Source organism: Melozone crissalis, unplaced genomic scaffold, assembly GCF_028551555.1.
Source record: "Melozone crissalis strain CALT ecotype California unplaced genomic scaffold, PUWL_Pcris_2 ptg000110l_1, whole genome shotgun sequence".
NCBI classification, from domain to species: domain Eukaryota; kingdom Metazoa; phylum Chordata; class Aves; order Passeriformes; family Passerellidae; genus Melozone; species Melozone crissalis.
Genome location: NW_026535887.1, coordinates 829,747 through 847,663, shown reverse-complemented (window position 1 = coordinate 847,663; position 17,917 = coordinate 829,747). Strand labels below are relative to the sequence as shown.

The window sequence follows — 17,917 nt, the reverse complement described above, 5'->3', positions numbered from 1 at the left end:
CCCCTCTGCCGTCATCAGGAGAGCTTAGGGAGGAAAAAAAAAATCCATTTTTTTAATGTGCTTGTTAAGTATGATCTGCTAAATGTTCTATGCCAATGCATAAAGCTGCCTACTATGCTAATAGAATATTTAATTGACATTTATTTGCTGACTAGTTATTTATGCTAACGTCATCCCTGCATAATTAATAGTCTGCTAAAGTCGACTTGAAAAGCACACATAAAACACTGCACTAAGAGTCATTTGCAGCATTTAAAATAAAGCAATCCTGCCATCTATTTACATTAGGCTAGTCTAAACTCAGTTTTGATGGAATAATAGGATAAAGATCGGGCAGAGATTTTAAGAACCAGCCCTGTATACTGCTTTAGAAACATCCAAAGGCTTTGAGAGTGCCACCTGCCAAAGAAGATTTCCGAGTTTCATTTTACTTGGCTCGAGGGCCCAGTTCTTAGCTGATGTAAAACAGCATAAGCTCAGTGAATGCCTACTTATTTTCTCCAGCCTCAAGCACTTAGGAAGTGATATTTCAGGTGAAAGAGCTAAACCAAGGCCAGATCTGCTCTCCATACCAGCAAAAAAGCAAAAGGAGAAGTCCACCTTGCCCATCTGATCTCTCTATCTGCAAGTACAGTTTAATTTTTACTTCCTCTGGGATGAAACCACGGGGAAGATAACTTCATTTAAAAAAAAAAACAAAAAAAGAAAACCCCAACTATATCCATGATTGTATTTTCTGAAAGGGAATCTCTGAACACCCTCATCCAATGTCAGAAACATCTTCTCTGATCTCTGTGTCCCTCTTTTGAGAACCCATGGACAAGCTTTGCATTCAGCAAGGCAGCTCCAAAAATGATGCTGAAAGCCAAGGGTATGGACCCCAAAAAAAGCTTTCTGTGTGCCTTGGAGTGCCATCAAACCCACACCTGCAACACAGCAGACCATCCTGAGACCATTCAGAATCACCCTGCTGCAAATTTCACCAAGTCCAACCAGATCCATTTCTCCCCTCCTTTACACTGCTGACCTCAAAGAGCAGCATTTTGCTCTGGGATAGATTCACATGATAATATATAAAACCAACCAAACAAAAAAAGCAGTAAGTTGTCATTTGAAGGCAATTCAATATGCCATGGCACAAGTGTTATCTCCCTTTTCCACCATATCCTGCCCAGAATCTGACCCAGCACTTGGAATCACAGTGAAATTTCCCTCCTTTGGCCTTAATCTCACCTGAGAGCCACATGAAAAACTGTCTCAAATACTGACTAAATGATGGTGATTGCCTTCACAGGAAGCCTGGGCAGGCAAAATGCTTTAACTCTACCCCAACTTAACGGTATGTTCGATGATTAAACTTTGTCAAGCTCAGCACCATGAAAGAGAAGGTTATTTTAACTCAGGATCAGACTTCTGAACTTTAATCCTCCTTGTATTGATGCAACAGGGAAGTGAAAGCTGCTTTCCCACACAGAATCACAGTGGGATTGATCTTCTTGGTCACCAAGCTCAGGTACACCCAGTGTTCAGAGATTTCCCCATTTTCACACCAGCCTATCACAAAATCAAAATATAGACCTGGTTCTCTCTCTGCTGTGTTTCTTTCCATCTCCACAGACTCCAGCTCACAGATCTGCACACAGAAATGCCCTGTTTGAATTTCCATCTGTAAACAGCACCAAAGCAGAGCCACTGCTGCAATTCCAAGTGTACAAAGCAATTCCCTCATCCGGTGTCTTTAGCTCATTCCAGGATGCATTACAACAGTGCCAGGGGAGCCTGGGCTCTGTCAGCTCAGCTGGAAATCTACAATCTGCACAAAAACTCCCTGAATGTCAATCACAGGACATCCCTGCTCTTTCACAATGCATAATTTAGCTACTACACTTGTCAGGTTCTCCACGCCCGATGGTGGATGTGGCCATGAACTCAACTGTCACCAGCAGAGGAAAACACACATGGAAATGAACAGGCTAAAGGACACCTCTTTTCCTTTCAGTAATCAGCAAAGTTTAGCTAGGCTTCAATTTTTAATGCCCAGTGGGTAAAAGGGATGAAAGATGCTCAGTCCAAGGGATGAGGAAGGCAACAAACTGCACTTAGAGGAGGAAGAGTTTTGGGTATGACATAGGAGGGGATAAATTCTATCCCTGTTTCCATTCAGGTTGATAAAATGGGGAAATTTTAACTAACTGATGGAAAATCTACATTACATCCCACCCTTACAGTGCAGGAAACAAAGGCTCCCACACCACCAGAGCCCTGCCACTGCCAGTGAACTCTGAAGCAGGCTGCCCTTCCTCATCTGAATTTCAAGTGCTGAAGGGCCTTGTCAGGAAGGATGAAAATTTCACACTCAGCTACATCAGGCTGTAGTTACCCACTGCTTACACCACAGTTAATATGCAATAAAGAAGAAATCTCTGTCCCAGGACGTGACATTAGAGCTGATCAGTGCCAAAGCTACAGACCATAAGGACAGCTTCACACTTGCCTCAGCTAGTTCATGAATAAACATCCAATTCATTCAAATGAGTTCTATATTAACTAATTTAAATAATTTTCATTTTGCTTTGAATGGTAAACAGATCTATTCTGCCAGGATAGTTGAGTTTGCAATTCAAATTACACACCGATTTGTAATGAGAAAAATATAATTAATGGCAGAGCTTGAAGTAACTACAATTTTACTCCTTTGATTTCCTGCGTAGGAGGGGGATGGAGCATGAAGCTCACAGCACACATGCACTCACATCATCCTGCCACAAACCAAGACATTTTATTGTCACCTCAGGTATTCCTGGTCTGGTGACTGCACCATCACGTCACAGGAGGACAGAACATGACTTGACATTTTACTCACAGGCCACAGGCACCATGATGTAACTAATGTCACCCCATAAATAACAGAGCAGCAGTCTGCAAATTAATCAACTTCCTTCAATTTGGATCATAAACCACAATTATTTGGCAGCCGCCTCTTAAAAGCTCAGTGTGTGCTGGACTTTAAATCAAGTTCTATTGATCTGCTGAACTGAACCAGCCCATTTTGTTCCATCTCTCTCCCATCTAATGAAATTCTTTGTCCCATCACTCCACCATTCCTGTCTGGCAGCACATTTACGAGATGAGCACCCATCAGTACAACCTGACTCGTGAGCAGAAACAAAGCATTGTCCCAGTGCTGCCATCCTGGCTGTTAAACAAGTCCATTTTGGCAACTCTGCTTTTTAACCAAGGCCTTCAGCTCCTGATTAAAATCACAGCCTAATGACACACAACCAGCCCCAGCCATGCTGTAGCCAACAGATACAGCCACTGTGATGAAGATGTGCAGAACTGATGCCTTCACAACTGGGTCTGTGCAGTTTAAAGCTGGTTTTTGTTTCCCCACCCAAAAGTCTGACCACAAAATAAAGAAGTTTAAAAAAATCTCCACATAGAGAACATAGTTTCATAGAAAACATCAGTTTCTCTTTTACCAATGCATAGGTCCTATGATTCTTTAAGTTCCTGAAGGCTGAGATCCTCCTGGGCATTTTAGATGCCTCGTTCCAAAATGAGCCAAGCTCGTAAATGCTTAAATCTCTTTTGGAATAACAACCCATGCATTTAATTTCTTCTTTTTGGAAATTACACTGTGACATATTCAACAAAGTTTAGTCACTGAAAATGGGAGTGGGAATGAGAAAATAAACAAAAAAAGCCCCAAACTAACAGGGCAGCTGCCCACATTCAGCACCCTGGTGTCCAGTTACATCACCCACCAGAGAAAAAGGGATGCAGGGCACACTGAACACTGGCAGTCAGTCAAGCAAGGCAATTCACACAGAGTGGCCACGACCCAAAGGGCAAATTCCAGCAGATCCATGAAAAGCAGTTGCCTCAGGTTATAAGGGAATTGTTATTTTCTATTATGACATTCAGTAAATTCTCTTACCCCCCTGACCCTCACTTTTGAGATTTGGTCTGTAGCCCTGTACACCTTTCTGGTAACACTGATTGTAATCCACATAATAAAATGCAGTTTAAGAGGCCAATAAAATAAAACACCTCACCCCTCACATCAGCTTGATTTACTGGTACCAAGCCAAGAGATTTCTCAGCCGTATTTATCTTCAAGACTTCTTTTTTTTTTCCCTTTTTTTTTTTAAGCAATCAATCTTGTGTTTATTCAAAACACACAGACCAGAACAAAAAAGACAAGTTTAGCTCACAGCTGGGCACATGCAAGGCAGGGATGTCAGCTTTGATTCAAAGACTGTGTGTACAGCTCACTTCAGGAGGAAGGCAGGGAACACTCACTCCAGGAGAATTCCCATGGCACACAACTGGCACATGCACTGTTTCCAGTGCCCACATAGCAGAAAGGGAAAGGGTAACTTCAGCAGCAGAACCCTTAAATGAGACTTTCCTTAAATGTATGCACAAGCTGGAGGCTGAATATTCATCTCTTCTTCCCTTGATGCAGAATAAATGGGATATATGGCAGGAATACTTAGCAGCAACACTGACAATATGCCTCTGCTTGGAGCAATGTAATAGCAGGGATACACCAAAGCTGCTCTGTTGATGCACATAGCCTATATATACATTAATATATATATATATTTATATTCTTATACACTGGGGATCAAATTGTATTATTAACAAACTGCTCCACATGGGCCACTCAGAAATCCACAACACTTCCATTCAGCTTTTGTGCACCTGAGAGCTGCCAATCAGGACATGCTTTGACCAATAACAATCAAATTCTGCTATCTTTAATCACATGGATCTACCATTGGAATTAAAAGCTGCCAGAGTCTGGCGATGGAAGGTTTTAAATTTTCAGGGCAAAACACTTTTGAGTGCAAAGTCAGCTTCTGATTTTGGTTACACCCAAGCTGATCTTGCTTATTTTAGTTTATTCTCACTCTTGAATTTCACCCCTCCCTTCCACAAGAACAGGACTTCTCCACGAAGTGAAAATCACAGCATTACAGTTCAGCAGTAAAAAGACATCTCCCTATGGAAGTGCCTTCTGTTGTCACCAACTAAGGCAAAAACTCCTTTGCTGGGAGCTTAGTGGCAAACTGAATCCTGTGGGGACACAACCCTGCCCACATCACCCAACAGCAGCCAAGGACCTGCAGTACCCATCCCACGTGGCATTCACAATCTCTGAACAATCCCGTCACACAGGATTTCTCTCCTGGGAAGCTGAGAAGCCTTAGAGAAAAAGGAAAACAATTATTAACCCATTTGCTTCTCCTGTGCTTTGCTTATGTGGAATGTGTTTGGAGATTGTTTACCCACAGGTGATTGTTTCATTGGGTTTCTGCTGTGAGTTGTTTTGACCCTTTGGCCAATCAGTGCCAAGAGAAAAAGGAAAACAGTTATTAACTCATTTGCTTCTCCTGTGTTGTGCTCACATGTGGAATGCGTTTGGAGATTGTTTCGTTGGTTTCATGTTAGTTGTTTCCACTCTTTGGCCAACCAGTGCCAAGCTGTGTTGAGACTCTGGAGAGTCACGAGTTTTCATTATTATCTTTTTAGCCTTCTGTAAGTATCCTTTCTGTATTCTTTAGTACAGTTTAGTATAATATTCTTTACTATAATATACTATCATGAAATAATAAATTAGCCTTCTGAGCACATGGAGTTCTCAGATTCATCACAGAGTCAGACTCATCACTCCTCCCTTCATCAGCACACCCCACAAATCCAACAATCCCAGCCCAACCAGAAACCTGGAGCCCTACAGCAGAGCAGGACCCCAGCAGAGCAGGCAGAACTCACCCTCTGGGGGCATCAGGACCTTGTTGTTCTGCGTGCACCAGCCCACGGGGTGCAGGTCTGCTGTCATCACGTCACACCAGAAGTCAGCCCTGCGGTCGTCGCCGTAGCCGCAGTAGCGCAGCAGCAGCAGCTGCCCGCACGTGGTGATGATGGTCGCCACCCAGTACGTGTCTGGGCTGCTCTTGTTGGCCACCTCCAGCTTCATCCCTGGCTGGAAGCTGCTCTGAAGGCTGATTTCAACCTTGCAAAAGGAGAAAGGAATGGTGTTAACTTTTTCTGCTTGGTAGGGAGATGCCCCACACCTCCCCTCTCCTCCCCTGGGAATGCTGCCCTTGAAGAGCAGCCCTGGGATAGGACATGAGCTGGTTGCGCTTCTTAATCCAACCACCTCCTCCTCCTTCTCTCTGGGCAGTTCCAGTCCTACTTCACTGGCTCATATCCCATGATGCAAGTCCCACAGGTTCTGAAGTGCAGGAGTGGTGCCTTCAGGTGTACAACATCCAAGAGAGGACTGGCACTCATCTTCAAGCCCTACATGTCCCCAACGCCTTGGATACAGCCAGCATAACCCAAATGAAGCTTCATTTCCCACATGCAGGAGTGGTGTCCTCAGGTGTACTACATCCAAGAGACTACTGACACTCGTCTCCAACCCCTAAATGTCCCCAGTGTCTTGGATACAGTCAGCATAACCCACATGAAGCTTCATTTCCCACTGCACAGCTCCACCAGGCACATCACAGGGCACAGAAATGCAGGTGTGGAGCACCTCTAGGAGTTAAGCCCAACTACAATATTTAGTCACATCACAACACTGAAGAACCTCTAGAGGCTTGATAAGCATCAACGGTTGAATGCTGTACCAGGCAGACCAAGGAGAGAATTTCCTCTGCACCTATCCTCAGCAGCTCAAGCCTCAACCAATTCCCCCATGGAAAACAAGGTATGACCTGTCACTGATAAGTAGTAAATTCTCTGGGTCACTGTCCTCCATCTGATGGAGATGTTACCTCTACTCATCTCAGCAGTGACAGGGCACCTATAATGTGCCCTAGGACACTGCAGATGCCAGTGCTTCTCTTTTGGGACACTGCTGATGAACACCAGGGCCTGGTGCAGCACCACCTGTGCTCCAAGCACCAGTGGGATGCCTCTAGCTGCTGCTGATGAAGAAGAGGTGGATGCCAGTGCACTGGTGCCAGCCTTGTCTTCACAAAACCATCCAAAATGTAACCTGTCACTCCTCAGGAGATATTTAAGGACAGGCTGTCACAGGTTTCTTAGAACCTTATCAGCTCCTGAATGCAGAGGGATTATAACTCTAGGTAAGCTTGTCTCTGATTGACTTCCAATTGAAATGGCAGTTTTAAATGACTCTTTTATTTATAAAGACAAATATAACATGGTCTACTTGCTCAAGGATTTCACAGATGTGGGGATGCCAAGCTGCTGAGAAAACACTCCTCTGGTCCATCAGCAGTAATCCCTCACTCATCCAGCTCCAGCTTCTGACCCCAGGGATGCCCAGCCAAACCCATCTGTCATCTGCACTCCCTGTGCCTTTCCTGGGGTGGGCACTTCCAGCAGAACCAATGCCCAGAGGCACAGAACAACTGAGAGGGACCTTTGGACATGGTGTGACACTGAGGGTGGCCTGTGACATGCACTGCTTAATCAGTGCCAAACCAGGACCTCAGAGATGCTCAGAGTCCTCACAAACAATCCAGGCTACAGACTGGCCCATGTCCCAGTACCAACTGGATCTCCTGGCCTCCTCCCAGTACAGACTGGCAGCTGCAGCTCAAAGCACCTGAGCCTGATGCCTGTCACAGACATCTTTTATAAAAAATCCTTTCCTTAGTATTTTTCCTCCTGAAAAGCTGAGAGACCTCAGGAACAAAATGTAAACAATGGTTATCTGCTGCTGTGGAATGCAACAGGTGCATCTGGGATTGGTCTCATGTGGCTGTTTCTAATTAATGGCCAATCACAGTCAGCTGGCTCAGACTCCCTGTCCGAGCCACAAACCTTTGTTATCATTCTTTGTTTTTCTATTCTTAGCTAGCCTTCTGATGAAATCCTTTCTTCTATTCTTTTAGTATGGTTTTAATATAATATATATCATAAAATAATAAATCAGCCTTCTGAAACACAGAGTCAGATCCTCATCTCTTCCCTCACCCTAAGACCCCTGTGAGCACAGTCACAGAGACAGTGAGAGAGTGATTCATTTACTGGTTTTTTGAGGTTTTTTTCTGCACCCTGTGCTCACCATAACACCAGCAAGGTCCTCTGGAAGCCAAGAGACTTGTGACTGGAAATCACATCAAGAGGAGAATCAAGAGGAGAATCAGACAGACCCATCAAGAGGAGAATCAGACAGGTAATACAATCTCCTCCAACAGCTTTTGGCCAGATTTTTGTGGATCAAGTTTCAGAATGTAAAACAGTCACCAAGGGCTGTTCCAGCACCAATCTGTCCCACAATGACAATCCCAGGATTGAGGTGCTGTGAGACACTGCAGTCAGCAGGATCAGCAGGATCAGTAGGACATCTCCTCACAACTGAAGACATCCTTAAGGGCTTCATGAAGCACAAAACTTTCTACTTTGAGCCTGGAGCAGAAATCTGGGACAAGATGCTTTCTCCAAACAGCTGCTGGATCAAGAATAAACTTCACAATAAGCACTGCCCTGCAGATCTCCAGTACAGAGAATTATGGTCCTTCATCCTGCAATGCTCTGGGTTAACTGTTGTTAACATGAAAACAAAACAGGAAATAGAGGAGTGTACTGGTTTTCCAGACTAGATAAAAGAGAGGTTTTTCATCCCTGCAGCTCCTTTAGCCCTACAAAGCAAGCCACAAAATCACCTGCAGACAAAGGTGGTTGGACCAGGTGATCTCCAGAGATTCCCTCAAATGCTGCTGGTGCTAACACAGAGCAGAGCACAGACCTGTCACTACCACAGGATTCCTAGAACCTTATCAGCTGCTGAATCCAGAGGGATTATAACTCAAGGTAAGCCTGTCTCTGATAGATTTCCAATTGAAATGGCAGTTTTAAATTATTCTTTTATTTATAAAGACAAATATAATATGGTATACTTGCTCAACTGAGGGTTGGTCTATTTGCTCAACCAAAAAATTTCTCCCCCAAAATGGGAAGATTTCACTTTCAGTTCTCCAGAGAGCCCCAGAAAACCAGAAGAGGGAACGTGTCCAGCACCCCCAGGGCTCAGAGGGAGCACTTACATGTTTGAAGGAGGTGTGGGGAGCAGCACTGGCTCCTGTTTCCTCCAGGAACTCGTCCCAGTTGAAGTCTGCATCCTCAATGCTGGAGCCCTCATCTGTTCAAGAGAAGAAAAAAAAAAAATTAAAAAATGAGAGAAAGAAAAGCAGCCTAAAACACAGCCAAAGAAGGCAAAAGTTGTGTCAAAGAGTTCAGGGTGAGAATAGCAACCAGTATAAACATCAACAGAAGGGAAAACAGAAAGCCTGCTTTAAGGATCTGTGTTTTGACCAGCTCCGGCTATGAATTCAGCAGACTCTGGGCTTTTAGCAGCCAACACTGAGACCAGAAATGACTCTGCTTCCATGGCAGTGGGGGCACAAAGCTGTCACACACTGCAAGAGGCACTTGGGCTCTTTTATTTTGCATTTGGTGACTCCCAGGCTGTGAGGGACGTGGCTGCCTGCCCACCATCACTGGTGCAATGTCCTTGTGCCCTCACAGCGCTCCCAGCCCTGGTGGTGTCCCAGGGATAAATTAAAGATGTTTCTGTTGGCTGAGCTGTGTGTAGACCAAACACCAACCCTTGGGGTGAGTGAGACCCTTTTTCACCCCTGCCATCCCTTCTTCTCCTTCCTCAGCATCACTGCACCCATAAATCTTAGATAAATCCCTTCTACAAGCTACAGCTGCTTTCCCCAAACCTCACTAGACCCCTGCTCTCTTCTTATCCCTGCTCCCCTTCAGATTTAGGGCTCTGTGTCCCCTCTCCCCCATCCACACCCCACAGCAAGGGCTGGACATGACCACTTTTTATTTTCTTCCTTTATAACCACACTGAGGCACAGCCAAGGCCCCAAAACCATCTCTGAAACTCACCCAGCAATAATTAAAAATAAATCTTCTTTCACTTCCAGAAAATCAGCCAAATCTGATTGTTTTCATTTTGTTCCCAAGCAATCTTGCAAGCCCAGTTTCATCCCCAGAGCAAAAATATTTACAGTCTGGCAATGAGCTCTTTGCAATAAGCATTTATCAGGCAAACTCTGCAAGACCCTTTACCTGCCCCAGCATTCATCAGCGTGGTCATGATGTAATTAAAGTGACTCATGACAAACTGAATTAAGAACCCTCCCCAGACAGTTTTATGAAGAAAAAGGCTAGGTTAATTTATTGCAATTATTGCTACAGGTCTCCAGTTTCCAGGACCAGAGAAAATGATGTTGTGCAAGGGGAAAACTCTCATTATTAAAAGGGGAAGACACAGTTTTTATTTGCTGCCTGTGGCACCAAACCCATGTAGGTGAGGGGGGAAAAAGGGGAACAGAAGAGGGTTTTTGAGAGGGTGAAGATCTGTCTGGGAGTTCAAAACTGAGCTGTCAACACTATTAAACACCTGCATGCTGCTGTCCCAGACAACTTTTATAAAAAATCCTTTCCTTAAGATTTTTCCTCTTGAGAAGCTGAGAGGCCTCAGGAACATAATGTAAACAATGGTTATCTGCTGCTGTGGAATGCAACAGGTGCATCTGTGATTAGCTCATGTTAGATGTTTGTAATTAAAAATGGCCAATCACAGTCAGCTGGCTTGGCTCTCTGTCCAAGCCACAAACCTTTGTTATTCATTCTTTTCTATTCTTAGCTTAGCTAGCCTTCTGAGATGAAATCTTTTCTTCTATTCTTTTAGTATAGTTTTAATGTAATATATATCATAAAAGAATAAATCAAGCCTTCTGAAATATGGAGTCAAATCCTTGTCTCTTCCCTCAACGTAAGACCCCTGTGAACATCGTCACATGCTGCTGCATCAAGCCTGACTCCTTGCCCTAAACTCAAATCATCTTCTTAAATATGGAGATGCAAATCAACATTTACTCCAGTGATAAAGAGGCTACCAGATGACTCTCCAACACAGCAAGAAATAACCCAATTCCATGATTACAACCCAAAAATAGACAAATTCATGGCAGAATAAAGAATGGGCTTTGTTTTGTTTTTTTGCAATCACTGCAAAAACCTCCAGGCTCAGGAGCTGGCTCTACTTGAGATATCTGACCCAGAATGAGGGGTTTGTTCAACCTTGACTGAATGATAAGCCACAACTTAACCACAAGGTAGGAGCCTAGAGGAACAATTCTGTATCATGCAGGCAGGCAATTTAGATGAACAGGGATATTTTTCAGCCTTCATGCCTGCATCCCTGCAGAGTTAATGCTACAGAGAAGAGCTGTGTGCAGAGATTGCAAAGGCTGAGCCTCTAAAACGAAGTCCATCAGGAGATGGGCAGATATGATTATTCCAGGCTTAAAATTGCTAAAACAACTTTTTACCCTGAGCACAACCCACCAAAGGTCAGAAGCACCTGACATGAAAAGCTTGAAGAGCATCATCCCCTGTGCTCATCTGTCCCTGCTACCTATGCCTGTGGGGTTGGGATGGGCTGTTCCAACAATCCCAAGGGCATCTCCACCTCAGGACATGGCCAGGACACTTGGAACAGGCTGCTCAGGGCAGTGGGGGAGTCACCATCCCTGGATTTAAAGGACACAGGGATGTGGCACTTTGGGACACGGCTTAGGGTGTGCTCTTGGCAGTGCTGGAGGATGGCTGGACCCAAAGCTCTCAAAGATCTTTCCCAACCTAAATAATTCTGTGATTCTGTGACTTCCAGGATCATCCCCCGTGCCTCATCTCTCCCTGCTATCTGTCTCTGTGGGGTTGGGATGGGCTGTCCCAACAATCCCAAGGGCATCTCCACCTCAGGACATGGCCAGGAGATCTAGAACAGGCTGCCCAGGGCAGTGGGGGAGTCACTACCCCTGGATTTAAAGGACACAGAGATGTGGCACTTGGGGACGTGGCTTAGGGTGTGCTCTTGGCAGTGCTGGGGGAATGGCTGGACCCAAAGTTCTCAGAGGTCTCTTCCAACCTAAATAATTCTGTGATTCTGTGACTTCCAGGTCAGCCCTCGGCTCTCTTCTCTCCTGGTCAGGCACTTCCGTGTCAGAGCACTTCCCTTTCCCTCAGCTCTGTGTACTGTCAGTTTTTATTCCTGTTTTTGCTCTAAATTCCTGTGTGAGTCTCTCCTTCAGCATGTGTCCTTTTCTCCAGCCTTCCTCAGCAGCCTTACAGCAAAGATTCACTCCACAGAGGTTTTCAGCCAGTTCAGTGCATCATCCCCAGACCTTGCAAGGAGCAAAGTCTCCAGGCAGGTCAGAGTCCTCTCCAGAATTTGGAGAAAGGTTTTTAACCCATATAAATAGATGCCAGTTATGGATGCATCAAGTCCTTCACAACCTTATTAACCCCGACTGTCACAGGGTTAATATGAAAAATCCTTTCCTTGGGATTTTTCCTCCTGAGAAGCTGAGAGGCCTCAGGAACAAAATGTAGACATTGATTATCTGCTGCTGTGGAATGCAACAGGTGGATCTGTGACCATGTTCACAGGGGTCTTATGTTGAGGGAAGAGATGAGGATCTGACTCCATATTTCAGAAGGCTTGATTTATTATTGTATGATGTATATTACATTAAAACTATACTAGAAGAATAGAAGAAAAGGTTTCATCTCAGAAGGCTAGCTAAGCTAAGAATAGAAAAGAAAGAATAACAAAGGTTTGTGGTTCGGACAGAGAGAGGGCCAGCTGACTGTGATTGGCCATTAATTAGAAACATCCAAGATGGGGCAATCAAAGATCCATCCACCTGTTGCATTCCACAGCAGCAGATAACCATTGTTTACATTATGTTCCTGAGGCCTCTCAGCTTCTCAGGAGGAAAAAATCCTAAAGAAAGGATTTTTTATAAAAGTTGTCTGTGACAGTGGATCTTTGATTGGCCCATGTTGGATGTTTCTAATTAATGGCCAATCACAGTCAGCTGGCTCGGACAGAGAGTCCGACACACAAGCCTTTGGTATCATTCTTTCTTTTTCTATTCTTAGCTAGCCTTCTGATGAAATCCTTTCTTCTATTCTTTTAGTATAGTTTTAATGTAATATATATCATAAAACAATAAATCAGCCTTCTGAAACATGGAGTCAGATCCTTGTCTCTTCCCTCACCCTCAGACTCCTGTGAACATGGTCACACCTGACCTGCTCTGCCACAGAGACTCTCACTGGAAGGTTATTTCACATCCTGCCCAGCAAAACTCACACCACCCCCTGTTTAACAAAATACCACCCAGATCTCTCCTTTCCAAACCCAAATAAAGAGTTTTTATAAGGCCCAGAGGCAAGGCAGAGTGAGAGCTGCAGCCTTCCCTCGCTGTCAGCTCATTCCTCTCTGACACATCACCAGCCTGGCTCCTCCACCATGCTTTATCTGCAGACTTTATCAGGAAATTACTTTTACAAGGTCTGTAAAAATAATGTCAGAGTACTCATTTATCACAGCATCACTGGTTTATTTTGCTTCATTTCACCACAAGGGACTCTGAAGGGACTGTATGTTTTCTAAAATGGTTTTTCAATGGACTTTGTTCCCTGCTGGAATTCTGGCAGAGCAGACACAGGGATGGGACCAGCCCAAAGGACCCAACACCACCCACAGGGCTGCACACAAATCTCCTCATCCATCACAAAAAAACCCAACTGCTGAGGAGCACAGGACACCCTGAAAGGTGATAAATCTGCCATTAAACCTGTTTTACATACCAGCTCCCTTTCCAATTATTGGCACTTAGGTCCAGAGCTTTTTCTTAATGAAAGAGTCAAGGCTGGCTGCTTTACAATATGGTGATGTATAAACAAGCCCAGGATGACAAATAAAATCAACAAGTCATTATCTGAGAGCCTCTCAATGGCTTTAAAGTGCTCATGCATTGACATTATAAAAATGCAACTGCTCCAGCTGTTAACAGCCCCCTGGAATGTTCAGCTATGGAAAAGAAAAGGGATAAAAGACCCAAACCCTGTGGCTCCACAAACACTGATTTTTAATTTTTTTCCCCTCAGGCTTCACTGTAGGAGAAAGTATTTAAGGCAAATTGCTTAGACATCTTATTTATAGCATCTAGATACATAAAAATGACTTTTTGAGTGAACAGAGCACTGAAATGCTCCCACAACAGGTGTGGGGAGACACACAGACACCTGATCAACCACAAACCTCTGGCACAGCCTTGGGAGAGTCATCAAAATCCTTGTCCCCACCAAAATTCAGGCATTACAGGCCAGTTCTCTTCATTCCCCAAAAAAAAAGTCTATGGTTGGCCAACTGAATCTCATCTTAGAGATTCCTATCTCTCAAAATAGATAAAAAATAGATAAAAATAGATAAAAATAGATAAAAATAGATAAAAATAGATAAAAATAGATAAAAATAGATAAAAATAGATCCAGTGGTGACCAGACCAACCCAGATGTGTCCGGTCTGGAAATCCAAGGATCTGGTGTCCAAGGAAATAGGAAAATCACTGAGCTGCTACAAGAAGTGAGAAAACTGAAGGCTGAGTGGCACACAAAAGTGTGAAATAGATTATAGAGAGCAGTGTAGGTGTATCACTTGGTGAGAAATTGAGGGTTTGGGATTTTTAGTGTGTTGTGGATGGAAGCAAGATGGAGGGCACAGGGTATCATCCTGGGTTTCTTCTTCATGCTTCTTCTTCCTCCTTCTCCATGGGTTTGGGTGGTGTTTTGTAATTGGGCAGAAAAGTCCCCATTGCAGCTCTGTGGGATCAGTTATTGGGTTAAAAGGGAGAATAATCTAGGTGTCAGCTCTTAATTGGATAGGTCAGTCTTAAAAGCCCTTGTAACAAGAGATTGTTGGCCATTTTGTGCCTTCTAATGAAAAGCTGCCCAACTCACAGTAGTGAGACTGTTTTACTGATAAGAAATAATAAACACCTGAGTCTGAACATGAACTGCCATCTCAAGGGCCTTAAATCCAGACCCAGAGACACCAACAACTGGGACCCCACACTCACCTGAATCAAAGTGCTCCCCATCACCATTGGCTGGGCTGGGATCCTGCTCTGGGGAGAGCTGCTGGGTCTCTCTCATGCTGGCAATGAAGGATGCCCTGGTCTCCATGGCTCAGAGGAACAGGCTTGGCCTTCCTAATTCATCCTGCAGCAAGGACAAGCTACAAGGAAAATTTGGAAAAAAAGCAATGAGTGATTTATGGTACACCAACCCATTCCGTCAGCCTTTCCCCACTCTTTTCACATCACCCCATCTTGATACAGTTGGAATGAAAGATCTCAGAGGTCTTTCACAACCTAAATAATTCTGTGAATCTGCTGGTGACCCTTCCATCCTGCTCTTGTCTCCAGCCTGAAGCTGGGGTCGGATGAAAACCACAACTAAGGACCTTTGTGGCAATAATATCATACGAGCAACAGCAAAATTAATGACAAGAGAGAAGATAATAAGGTAATAAACAGCATCCAGAGGCTTCACACCTCAAAGTTCCCTCCAGCTCACCAACAGAGAGAGAAGGATGGGCCCACAAGGCAGCACAACCCATGCTAAAAAAAAACATCTCCACCATCTTCCAGCCATTTCAGCCCTTGATTTCCAGTTTTTTCATCACTAAAACTGTGAGATACATCTCATTCCATAAATATTCAAACTTCCAAAGGGAGAAATCTGTGATAATGAAACAGAGGAAACACTGAAGCAAAAATACTCATGAGAAAGAGACTGGAGTAACTCTAGAAAATAAAACTGAGCATGCAAAATGCAGATACCTTCATGTAATAGTGCTGACTGTTTATTGAGTGAGGACTGACTTAAGGTAACTGTACCAGTTTTAACACGCAGGGCAGGAAATAGTAGCTTATTTTAAATTGGGTTGTGTTAGCAGAAGAGTTTCTTCTAGCAGGAGTGACCACAGTAAACTCAAAGCTGAATACAAACACACAGGAATGAAAAACAGTATGAGGAAGGGCACAATGCTCAGATCTTGCATGAGACTAAATGAGAACTGTATTTCCAGCCACACCAGACAAGCAACACCCCAGGATACACCTTTAGGAGTAGATTAAAAACAACTCCAGAGTGAGCTTTTCAGCAAAACTCTGAGATGCTGATGAATTACGAGGTGTCAAAGGAAAACTGAAAAAGAGAAACCAGAGCTGGGGTTATGGGCACAGAGGGAAGCAGCAATTCACACAAGAGATGCTGAAGCCAAGCCAGGCAGCAGGGAAGGTGTGTGGCCAGAATATCTGATGGGGAGAATTGGTCCTGCTTATTTTATTAGAGGAGCCTCCAAACCCTGCATGACAAGAGAGGACTGTGCCAAATGCTCTGCAAAATGTGTGACTAAAAGTAGGAAAGAAGTTTACAGCCACAGGCCAGGCAAAGCAGGATGTAATAAGATTGTAAAAATAGATGGGATTTTTTCAACTTTTACTACTCTGGAGGCATATTCTAGAAGACTAGATATGATGGTTATAAAACAGAAAGGAGGAGAGTGTTCTGCTGTGGATTTCTCACTCCCAGTTTTTAAGGCAGCTCCTGTGGCAATTTAAAAGAAGAAATGGACGTGTGTGAGCAGTTAGATCAGAACTGAAAAAGACGAGGAGCATGTCAAGTGTCTGATATCCATCAGCTGGACCATTGTGGGAATGTCTGCTGGAGCAATCACAGCTGCAATTAAAACCTGCAAAAATGGGTGTTTCACAAAAAAAAAATCCTTGATGGAACCAAATTACCAAGTCAAGTGATTCAACCCCCACCAAAGGTTGTTCAGGCAAAGTTAGAAATTTTTGTTCCCCACCCCAAAGGAATCTGCTAATGAAAGAAAAAGGAGTATTTTAAAAAAATGAAGATCATAACCCAGCTCAGAGCAATATGGTTGTTGGTCTCTTCACAGAGTGCTCAGCAAATATGAAATACTCCCCAAATATGACCCTTTTCCCACTGCCACTGCACTACATCTTTATTCTTTGTTGACATGAGACTTGCTAATGACTTAAGTGTATTATAAACTCCAATATTAGAGTGCAGCTAACCTCTGAACATACACATCACTCATCCCCAGTGTATATTAAGTTTCAATTAACCATGAAACTAAGAAGCAGTCAGTTTACTGAAAGTCAAAAAAAAAAACCCACTTCTCCTTTGATAGAGACACTTCCGTAAATATCATTAATAATAAATTAGCTAAGTATCAGGACTTTACATCAAGCTTGTTAAATGTCAGAGGAGGGGGGATGCCAGCTGAAGCTAAACCTTGGGGGGATGTGGCTGTTTTAATTTTTGCCAGGGACCAGACAAAGATGGAAGATAACCTGGGTCTAACAAAAAAAATTCAAAGAATGGAGAGAAAAAGAGGCATCAATTTAAACACAACAAATCCATCATCTTAAAGAGAGCTCAGGGTTAACAATATAAATACCAAGAGGAAACATAATCCTCTCAGTATTGTAGTTAAATCTTGTGATGCTTCTATGATGCTGATAAAACAGAGTTATGAGCTGACAAAAAGCTGAAGGTGCCCAATCAGACAACAACAGTATTTGCCTTTTTTTTTTTTCCCTTTACACAGCCAAGCCCCAAATCTGCCACCAGACCCATGACTCAAACCCCTGGACCATGGAATTTGCCATCAGAAATGAAAAGTGGATGGGCAAATCAGCAGGAACCTGCCCAAGGTGTCAGCAACACAACTGGGACCCATCCTCAGTGGCCCCATCTGGGGCTGGCTTTGAGCCCACTTCAATTAAAAGGGGGAAATACAGAATCTCTGAGGCACATTCAGCAACATCATCAACATTTTTGGGGTTTTAAACTCTATTTTAATGTGTTTTTTGCTTGGACATACTGGTTTTGAAATGTCATGTTGAGAGCATCCATTCCCAAGGAAACTGGATCTATTAGAGGCATTACTTGGTTTATTTTGGGAATAACAAGTTTACCAGTTATGGCAGGAGAGCACTTCACTATTTTCCCA

General features: G+C 43.7%; 1 protein-coding gene across 4 annotated transcripts in view; it reads right to left on the bottom strand.

Moving 5' to 3' along the window:
• Positions 1-17,917, bottom strand: part of SFMBT2 (Scm like with four mbt domains 2) — a 110,703-nt gene that overhangs the window by 81,461 nt on the left and 11,325 nt on the right. For 3 of the 4 annotated variants that reach the window (XM_054292396.1, XM_054292394.1, XM_054292395.1), the window contains exons 2-4: positions 14,946-15,103; positions 9,039-9,133; positions 5,785-6,025 (exon numbers count right to left, since the gene is read on the bottom strand). In XM_054292396.1, the coding sequence (XP_054148371.1) occupies positions 5,785-6,025; positions 9,039-9,133; positions 14,946-15,051 (442 nt within the window). In that variant the 5' untranslated portion in view covers positions 15,052-15,103. Of the gene's footprint in view, positions 1-5,784; positions 6,026-9,038; positions 9,134-14,945; positions 15,104-15,990; positions 16,011-17,917 lie in introns of those variants that run through there. The other variant, XM_054292397.1, reaches the window with a different exon arrangement.